This window comes from Ptychodera flava, chromosome 2 (assembly GCF_041260155.1).
Source record: "Ptychodera flava strain L36383 chromosome 2, AS_Pfla_20210202, whole genome shotgun sequence".
NCBI lineage: Eukaryota > Metazoa > Hemichordata > Enteropneusta > Ptychoderidae > Ptychodera > Ptychodera flava.
In genome coordinates this window covers 15,824,105-15,835,261 of record NC_091929.1, presented here as the reverse complement: position 1 = coordinate 15,835,261, position 11,157 = coordinate 15,824,105, and the positions used below count along the sequence as shown (strand labels likewise).

Sequence of the window (11,157 nt, the reverse complement as noted above, 5' to 3'; positions counted from 1 at the left end):
ATTGTCAATTTCTACCCGTATATCACAGAAGAAATTCTACGCAAGTCACTTTGTTCTGCAAAACAGTACACCGTAGTATCCAATGAGAATATCAACATCATAGTGAAAGCCAGAAAATCGCTTCTATCAGCCATGGACGAAACGAGACAATAAAGATATGTTCGACGTCACAATGGGGAGGTATGACGGAGTGGAAATATGTGAACTGGTAGGTCTCTACATCTTAAACATCCTTGCACAAAAATACAACAAAAACCAAATCAGTCTATACAGAGACAACAGTCTCGCTGTCTTCAAAATATCTCAGGCATTTAACAAGGCAGAGAAAATAAAGAAAGACATTACATCACATTTCCGCAACATAGGGCTGAAAACAACAATCGTGACGAACTTTAAAATAGTTAACTACTTTGATACCTCTCAGATGGAAAGTACTCTACGTAAAGAAAGCCAAACGACCTACCAGTATATATTCACAATTAGTCCAACCATCCCAAAACCTACCGTCCGTGAACAGCAAGCGTATATTGGCACTCTCAAGCGATGAACATATCTTCAACAAAGTAGCACCTATCTACAACAATGCGCTCAAGGCCAGTGGCTACGACAAAGAGATAAAATACTCAAGGAAAATGAATTTAAGGCCAGGCAAGAAGGAAGCGACATCGTAACATCATCTGGTTCAATCCACCGTTCAGTAAAAGTGTTGAGACAAACATCGGAAAAATATTCCTCCGCCTCATTGAGAAACACTTTCCTTGGCCTCATCGAGAAACACTTTCCAAGCTCTACAAAATCTTCCACAAGAACACTGTCAAGGTCAGCTATAGCTGTATGGGAAACATGGCATTTGTAATAAAATCACACAACAAACAGATCTCCAGCAAAAACTGTGCTGAGCCTTATAAAGCTGAGTGTAACTGTCGGGCCAGAAATACATACCCGCTCGGAGGTTAATGCCAAAATAAGAATATTATTTACAATGCAAAGGCATCAACAAATGACGGTAGCAGCAAAAATTACATCGACCTCACAGAAAACCCGTTCAAAACCCGCTTCTACAACAGCCTACACTTGTTCACCAACGAAAGTGCAAAACCAGTACAGAACTTTCCATGCACATATGGAATCTGAAGAACAAAAATATGCATCACTAAACCAGTTGGTCTGTTTTGTGCCATGCTGCTGCACAAAGAGATGTAACCTTTGCCTGAAAGAGAAACTGTTCACAATCAATGGTGAGAAGCCTAACCTGCTAAACAAGCGATTGTAGCTCATCTCGAGAACACATGTAGCGTGAAACTCTGAGTACCGCCTAAGCTCTGATTTCTGCACAAGGGATGCGTAAAACACATTATCTTTCTGGTCAAGGTTTATACTGATGATCTATAAGAAAACCTATGCATCTATAGCAGAGATAGCATCTCTGTATTTGTCTTGTAAAAATCCCTTTGTGTCTTTGTTCAGCATTCTCCGCCCGTTCAAATGAAACCCCCAACATATAGCTGCTTCCAGTGGCTGCTCATCTTCAAAGGCAATTTTCTTCCTCCCTTGTGTTCGAAACATCGGTTTCCATGCTGTTGCCCATGTACCTTCGTACCAGTGGAGAGTAAACGGTTGCCCACTTCTCTTTGTAATTTTTCCTATCTGTGGAACTTCTTTGAATTCTGGACAGTACACTGCCACCATAGTGCCCTCTTCCAGAGAATCAAAGTTGTCGACATGATCAGCAAGTGGGGCCATTCCCTGGACTGTAATCTGTATGGTAAACCAAAGAGGATTCAAATAAAGCCAGTTATCATATGTAGATCGGGCACATTCTGGCCAATGAGACTTTAATACACTAAAAACATTGCTATATTTAAACAATCATATAAAATGTGTCATTGCATCATTGAAAATGGTTTGACCTTTGGTAGAATTCCCATACTAACAGCAATTGATCACGCTGTATGAGCCACGAGCCAGCTTTCTTTGTTATTATGGCGTGTGACGGAAATCTTGGTATAAGAAAGGTAGCTCAATGTTTGGTAATAATTTTAAATAATGAAAGTCTGTGCGTCATGAAACAACAATGTGTATTCATGTGGAAAGAACATTGCAAGATTTTTATCGGCTGGCGATGTTTTTCTCAACTGTCAGTGTTTGCTTTGTGTTTGTAACTGTCTGAAAAAGAGCATGTCGATCATTGATTTGAAATCATTTTAAAAAACCTTGTGCAAGTTCTCCCTCTACTTTCAAATTATTCCCTAAGACTTATCCTATTGAAAAGCCTGAGTAATCATGAATTTTTTTGCTGTTTTTGCGGCAAAGTTGATCGAGACGCCTTGATATTGGTGTTATCATTACAATGACAGGCTGAAAAGATGTTTAAAATAAAAAAAATATATAATGTTGTCTTTCGGAATATCACCTGTCCTGAGTATGTTTAAGTATAAATGGAAGTATCACACTGTGGAAATGATGGAAACCTCTGATCAATATTCATGGGGGTGGGGATTTTGATCAAAATTTTCAGACGTTGAACTTTTGATATTGCCCCTAAGTGAGGCTGACTAAGCCAGGCAAGTGATTATATAGAACATTGGCAACTGTAAAACTTCGCCGAACCCAAGCACTGCTCATCTGGTGAGGGTCCTTAGTGCTTGCTGTTCTGAGGCGTAGCCACTGACAGGCTATGAGAGTGTAAATGATGATGATAGACATGACAGATTAAGGTAGTATGCACCTCGAAAGTGAAAGACTTAAACTTTTGCTCTAAATTTCCTCAAGGAATCTTTCAATCATTCTCTTTCAAAATCAAGAATAAAAATAGGGGGTCACCATGCAAATTTTGGTACTAGAGAAACAAAATGCCCAAGATTTACCGATATGCGAAATATAAAATGGCCGCTATCCCTGTGTTAACTCTATGGAGAAAAGTAAAAATTTTCGAATTTCAAAAAACTAAGCCAGTGAAAAGTTTTCTTTCACCAAGAGCTTTAAAATGAACCCCCACATGTAGTTTATCAGAAGAGAATTGTAAAAGTTTGAACGTCAGAATGTCTGTCCCCAAGGAGCGTTCTACCTTAACAGACACAACAGTTAAATTTGAGAAGTTTCACAGATGATTGATCAATGGGTCAAGTGCTGCTCTAACAAACCACTTTAGTTATCTGAATGTTAAAGAACATCTCAGCATCAAAGAACATCAGAAATGGAAACAAATGTGGAACGAACTGTCATAATTATACGTAGCAGTGTGCAGTTCTTTACGGAAGTTGCAACTTGACGGCTGTGGATGTTGGTTTTAAGTCTGTCTGCTGTGAAAGGAAAGGCCAGGAGGCTTCCGGCTAGAACATCTGGGTTTATTTCTCCCGTGTCTATCAAATCTGGAAGAAAACCTTGCATGATGTTTCATATATTGTAGTGCTCACCTTCTCACATGGTCTGGACAATTTATTCTGAAGTTTTGTCAACTGATCATTGAGTTCTCGACTTTCCTCACTTTGCCTCACTACTCTCTTTGCCATAGCTTTTTCCTGTATTTCATACAGGAGCCATGACTGGGGTAAGTTTCCTGGAACCTAATTGACGAAGAAGAAAACAAGCTATGGAGATTGTTATGGAAAAAATTACACTATAGATCATGGTTTAAGGGGACATGGCTCAACACATCGATTTGCTATTAAATTATGTTAGGAGTTGTGTGGTTTGATGTTTTGTGGTATTAACTGATTATGTAGTTGTTCAGAAATTACTTTGTATAGGGTGATCCCCTTAGAAATCCACCCTCCAGGCTAAGGTACTAAACAGCCACTTTGTATTGTTTCCCATGCCATTTGTCTTGAGGATCTATCATTGTCCTAGGGCTAAGTTTTCCTGAAACTCAAAATGAGTAATTGCAAAAAAAATGGCTACCTTCTTACAATATACAATTATACCTTAAAAACTATCTACTGTTGATTGACCAATCAGAGTGCTCAATTCAGGGTGTTTTATTTACTCGTAAAGCCTTGGTCACCAAATTCCAGAAATGAATGACAGCGCCATAGTAAAGTACTGTCCAATCAAAAGTGAACATGTCACATCTGTAGACATCTGGTACGTTTTAATATTCAAATTTGGTAACACAGCGGAAACCAGCTGCAACACAAAATCTGCTGTGCCCTAGGGCATTTATATAATGTGCCCTAGGGCATTTATAGGATGTTCCATTACATTGGAAGGCTATTTCACAAATAAAAGTTTTAATTCATATCCTAAACATGTTACATTGACAAAGGGGACGGTTGACGTAAACACATTGAAAACGAAAATATATCAGTTAGGGGCGATAGTTTTTAAGTCGGATAAAACCCTCGTACTCGGGCTTTATCCTATACATATGATAGATTGATGTCCATATGTGCCTCACGATTTATTGCCTGTGCAGCACATGCCATTTCCAATAAGTAATGTATGCTGAAATTACTCACACAATCCAGGTCTTTTGCATTTCCGAGGAACTTTTCCCACCAGCTTACAGCTGAACTTGGAAGACGCACTCCAAAGCCACCTGGGACATCTCGCTTCAGATTTGGTAGATCCATCTTTTCTGTGCTTGGGATGACATACATTGGCACATCATTGGCACTTGGAATACTCTGGAAAACAAAATGGTGTTGATTGATTAGTGCAATATTACCGTGATAAATAAGAGAATTTTACAATATAACAAAAGCTCTATTGCAGAAATGACACGACCTCTATAAATATTATCAAGGTCATTAGTTGTTTTCAGCTTCATCTACAAAAAAAGATCTACTAAAGGATTCTTTTGATGAAAAGCGTAATTACCATCATGTAAATTATAATAGAAAACATAAGCAAAATTGGGCATTGAGGACTGTGGCTTTTCCAGTCTCGTATCATTTAAAAATGTAATAAAATCTTTGCCTGATCAAATCACCTGGTTGATTTCTGTTGTTCTTAATGATGGTGTATAAGCGTGTAAACATGATTTCGTATTTTAGTTTCCGTTTGCCGCTGGAGAATTTACATCGTGATTTAAAAAAAATAAAAGCCTCAACAAAAATGAGGTATTATTAATACAAAAGAAACAGTTGCATTCTGCTGGTTCACCCAATCGATTATTCTTTCTCTCACCCGCGTACCCGGTCACTCAGCACCGCGGCATGCACGGCATGCAGAGTTCTTACCAGCGCTTATTTACCGCGATCATGAAGCGCGTAGAATGACCTTGAATGTTGCTATGACTGCCGTGTACATGAGCGCGGTGGCTGGAATGGAACGTGCACGTGACGACAGCTATGCATGCGAGCGCCTTTGAACCTGTCGTCTGCTGTCCCGGCCTCAGAAATGTATATATATACAAGGGTATGCTCATATGAACATGGAACCTGACGATGTGCGTTACAAAAAAGGGGGGACAGGGGGGACAGATACTATTACCCTCTAAAACGTCCGCAAAAGGTAAACACATTTTTTAGTTTTGCAATGTAACTCACTGACGATAGAAAGTAAAATATAGAATGAAAACAAAGAAAAAACGTGAAAATGTAACCCTTGACCTGCCAGGCTTGTTCAAGCTCCGTACGACCAGAACAGTGTGAGTAAAATGAAATGCACATTTGAAATAATCTTTCAGGTTCAATTGAAAGGCAATCACTAAAACTGAAGAAAAAATAATGTTTTTCTTTGGAATATTATATTGGAAGGTTTTTACTACGAAGAGAAATAAAAAAATATGTCCTTTCTTCTGCGCATGACGAAACCACAGAACGGCATTTGCTATATTAGCGTATTTTGCGACGTTCGAACATCCAAAGTCGCTACCGGATAACGGCAATTTGTAACGCACATAGTCAGGATTAGCAATGCATTTATTCTCGGTCATATTTCGAATATCTACTACATGTCTGTCATTTTCATAACTTGATGTGTGCTACGATGCCATTTCAAATTTCATACGTCATTTTCGCAACGGAATTCGACTCACATCATCGGTAAATAATATCGTCCAGAAATGATTTGCATACCCTTGTGTATATATATCATTGTGTGAAACGACACAGCGCAGGTCGCGCGAGCGTACCTGTAGGACGTGTATGATATATGCGTGCGTCGTTCCACTGCGGCGTTTAGCATCGAAAGAATGCGGTCGATGTGGTCGCTTGTGACGTTCACGTAGACACGTCCGACCTTGATCTGGTTTTGTAGCAAAGTCGGCATTTCAATCTGAACGGCATTCTGTTATAAATTTCTTACACAGTTATCATCAAAGTTCGTATTTACATATAAGCTGCTTAGTTTATTCAGACTATCAATTCAGAACAACATAGTGCCCGTGGTTGATTCTCTCTTTCTAATTTGAAATACAGAAGACACATAACACAACTGTTCTAGTATTTGACCTCTATTAGTAGTAAAGTAATAGTGTACCTTTGGGATTATCTTGTTTTTTCTACAAAACATCTTGTTTTTCCTACAAAACATCTGTTTTTTCTACAAAACATCTTGTTTTTAACACAGGGAACTCCCTCTTACGCACATGCGCGGGAGTTCCCTGACCTATATATGAACTCACTCACGCGCAGCAGTGCATTGTTCTGAACTAAGCAGGGAAATTCCCTGCTGAGTCATTCACATTCCAAATGGAACTTGCGCAATGTGCTATGACTCACCCCCACTATCAAAACGGAACGATATTCTATTCTCTCTCATTTGTTAGATAGATTCCGACTGTGCTGCAGCTCTGTACAGCTCCTTAAGGGGTTCCAGTGCTGATTTTTGTCTTCTGGATGTAAGTATATACTCGTTTTCTGGTTGTGTGAATTTACTATGTTTTTCCTACGCCTATCGGAGCGAGATTTTCACCTATTTTAATCCCTACCGGAACCATAGGGATGTTGCGCAACCCTCTTTTCCAGAAGAGTCTTTCGCAATAACTTTTCCAGTAGGGACTTTCGCAATACCCTTCCAGTTACTTAGCAACTTGTCACGTGGTTTCAGAGGTCTGAACTCTACAGTTTTCAGAAAATTTTCTGTGGATTTTTTTCTGAACGACTCTAGTTCCTATCGGTACGAACTTGTTCACCCGATAGATAAAATTTTAGAATTTTCCTCCGAACTTAAATATGTCTGAAGACCATTACTTCAAACAATATGAGACGTTTTAGATAAATGGTACTGATATCTAAAGTGTAAGTAGTTGTATCTTTTTTAACAAATGAAATGTTGCCGGAACTACTTTCTTCCGGAGTACGAGTAAAAATATCTAAATCTTTTTTATCTTTATCAATAGTTATGAAAATAGTGCAAGGTGTTCTTGAGTCTGTTTTTATAGCAATATTTCCAACTAAATCATCAAACTCGTCTCCTGTACCTAATTTTATGCATTTGATAACAACTGTACCATGTCAATTATTTTCATATTATCAGTCATCTGTTGATTTACAGTCTGTAAATTTAATTCAGCCACCTCCTCCCCCACACTTTTCAGACCCAGTTTCTTTAAAGTTGTGTCCCAAATAATCTTACTGGAACTCCGCTAGCTGTATACGAGCAATAATTCTCCCCCTCGTTTATCCACCTTCTTAGTGTATTATCTGCCTTCATTATTGTATTAAGAGGACTAATTTTAAGGTGAATCGGTATACCAAGAAGTGCAATGTATGGATTCTTAGGAGTAAGCCAACGACGAAAATCTAGCAACTTGTACTTGTTAACATTGCTATCGAAATAAATAACATTTGGAGTTCCTGGCAGTTCAGTAACTCCACCACTAATTTCACTATCCAATATATCTAAGATGTTACGCGGTACATTATAAGGCATGAATTTCTGACTAGCCGAATTCCATGTCAGTGCAAAAGGAGTAGGATCATTCGAAGCCTTTGTGGCGTCAATTACGGTTTCATCAATGTCTGTAAGTTCAGAAAATTCTACAGCATGCTCGTGGGGTGGCGCCGCGGCATTGGCTAAAACGAAATATTTTTCGCGGTCTTTATAACGAAGGACGTAATCCTTATTATGATTAGCAGCCATCTTAGTATTATTGTTAACTTTAACATCACTCAGATCTTCAAGCTCAAGATTTTGTACACGAATTGCACCTAGACCTGGACCAGACATACGGGACCTATATACAGTGAAATTAAAATAATACCTTGTAATATACACAACCATGGCTTCAGCTATAGGAATGACAGTTCTCGGTGCTGTATTAAATGCAACGGCATTCACAGGAGGAAATATTATCGGACAAAAGCTTTCTGGGAATGGCGACGCTCTTATTGAAGAAAAGGTCCGACATGATAAAGCATTAGAAAAATTTGAACATGATCGCAACGTCTGGTCAGAAAAAGATTACTCCAGGCTGACTGGGAAAGAGAAAATCAGGTAAAGGACGTGCATGCTGCGGCAGAATTAAGAGATACAGATGCAGAAATCCTGGAAGAAGCAGAAGCGGTGCAAAGCAACTCTACGTCAAGTCCAGTTCAATTCTCAGATTATTATCAGCCCAGTCCTGAGCAAAAGAAATATGAGATGATCTATATTGCTGGAGGATTGGTCGTGGGATGGTTTATCTTCCGGTAGGCCCCCTTCGGAACGCTTGGAACCGTTCCGACAGGGCTTTGGAATGGCTACAATAATTCAATACAAAAGGTGACGGGCCAGTTATTGAAATCGATCATCTTCCCATCCTGATCTGTTATCCAAATACGCATTGAATCCATCATCCCCCTTCCCACCTTCTCAGTGGCACGGAAATTGAGCCGTTTTTAAAATCATAGGTGACCTTTTCACTTATTCGTTTTGTTTCCCGAATGGGAAGTATTTGTAAACGGTCCGATACTTTCCCCTGTATGTATTCGCCAGAGCCAAATGAAACATAACTTCCAGTAATATCAACAACATCTGAATGAACTATGTATTTAGTGACTGTTAAGAAATCTGCTTGACCTGGACTCATAGTACTTTTTTCCACGGGGTTGTCCTCATTTTTTTCTGAAAAGCCGACGAGGTTAGCGAAGTTACCTGTGGCATTAAAAAATACTCTAACATCTTTAGCCAAAGTTAGAAGAATGTTGTTTGTCGGCATATGTTCTTCAAAATTAATTTTTTGCTTCAACCCGATGGCTTTGTTGAGTGTATTGATATTGTAGTTACCTGGACGTATTGTTATAGACTTCTTCGGTTGTCCACCTTCTTGATATTTTAATATGCTATTTCTCCTCGTTATGTTATACCATGAGTTAAAGAGTGAACACTCGAGCAGTCTTATCTTCGTAAACTTTGATATGTCAATACAAGGGTTAAAATACATAGTAACCGGTTTGCCTGTTTCGCTTTCAATCCAAATGATCATCGTTGTACGTTATATGTATATATTACTAAGTATAAGTGTTCGATGAATATTATTATTATTACAAAGTATAAGGTTCTGCAGGAATAATATTTTTCTGTTCAAGGAGATCTTTGGTTGCAACCGCGGCAGCAGTCGCACCGCCTAATTTTGCCAATCGAGTCAAATTTGGACGACTTGGATCGCCCACCTCTATTTTCAAAAATTTGCTGGAGATCATAAGATATCCCATCGCAAGTCCTGCGATTACAATACCATCGTACATTGTGTTTACAACTGTTTTAGTATCCATGATTGCTGACTAGTATATAAAATAAAAAATAAAATAATTACGGAGTTAATCCATCTCATACAATGTAGAGGAGCTGGGTCCCCCCTCCCCTCCCCTCGGAACTGTTCCGGAGGGAGCCGCTACGGGCTCTGTTTTTTTTCGCTTTCTGATTTGGTTCATCTTTCCGATCTGGACAAATATGACGAGCACGCCCCCAATATAGCCCTAATGCAGTCAATGAAACTCCCACAATTCCTAAAACAAGATAACATTTATTATACCATTATTATCGCGTGAGCTATCACACTGTTGTGGTACTCTCCCCCCGGAACCCCTTTCGGAACGGTTCTGAGAGGGGTCCAGAAAGGGGCTCGCTACTGCATCAATCTCCTCCCCCTCCCCCTTCATTACTTGGAGTTTATTATACCTGTGTTGCTTGTTCCATTCCGCTAGTCGCTTCCCTGCAGCAACTCTCCCTGGATGCTTCGGCGGTAACAAAATTTTCTCTACGTTGCGCTGTGTCGGAGGTGTCGGTGTTGGTGTTAGGATCGTCCCTGGCTGAGCCTCTGACGGAGTCGTTTCCGTTTGCGGTGTGGGCCCCGTCGTCGTTTCCGTTTGCTGAGTCGGCGAAGTTGAATCCATTTATTTCAGGTACTATATTAAACCCGATTTTTTTAAAATTGAAATGTTTACCCGTAATTAAACCGGTGGAAATTAGAGCAATCAGGGGCCCCCATGTGTACGCTATCCGTCCTGATAATCGTTTTATTTCACTGTTTAGAATAAAATCCTTTTTAAGATCAGTGGCATAGTTATCTCGATCATCGATTGGAACTACCTGACTTATTGCACGGGCTCCTAGATCTATGAAACTTTGAGTGATGGTATCACTTATAAGAGAACTGTATTTCGCTTCATAGACTTTAAATGCTTTATCCACCGTTTCATCTTTCCATTTTCTACGTCAGCAACTGAAATCTCCTTACCAAAAAATAACTTACTTTGACCACCTGCGATGACACAGAGTATTTTTTCACGTTTTGTCTCTATTATGGATCGATTATTGTCCGACGCTGCGGTTGGTCCTTCAGAAGCGTTCAGATAGGGCGCTGTCGTATTTGCCGCTGCCGATGTCTTTATTAAATTCTCCATTGTTTGCAGTATGTTATCTATTCTTAGTAAAAAATAAAAAATTCGTTTAAACCTGAATCCGAAATATAATATTAACATGGTCTGGAATGTTAGTACGATTCCGAAGTATGGAAAATTCTCCTCCATTAAAATCTATCTGTATATAGAAACACAAATAATGAGTACAGACCTATTCCCAGTTGCTTTTCAATTGAATAAGACGAGCGTACCGACAGTACAGCATTCTGATATTCCTACCAAACCGAATGGAGGAATAAAACCTATTCTCATGGACTTAGAAATATATGTAACACCGACCGAAAAATTTACTTTTCATCCTCGGGATGTGTTCAAAGATAACGTAATCACTCATCGATCAGCGAAAGAAAGTAATGTCTGGCTGGGC

At 39.3% G+C, this 11,157-nt stretch overlaps 1 protein-coding gene across 1 annotated transcript in view; it reads right to left on the bottom strand.

Annotated features, from left to right (window-relative positions):
• Positions 1–425: 425 nt before the first annotated feature.
• Positions 426–11,157, bottom strand: part of LOC139115704 (uncharacterized) — a 381,257-nt gene continuing 370,525 nt past the window's right edge. The window contains exons 3-5 of the mRNA XM_070678020.1: positions 4,458–4,625; positions 3,417–3,566; positions 426–1,758 (exon numbers count right to left, since the gene is read on the bottom strand). Of these exons, the coding sequence (XP_070534121.1) occupies positions 1,399–1,758; positions 3,417–3,566; positions 4,458–4,625 (678 nt within the window). The 3' untranslated portion in view covers positions 426–1,398. The remainder of the gene's footprint in view (positions 1,759–3,416; positions 3,567–4,457; positions 4,626–11,157) is intronic.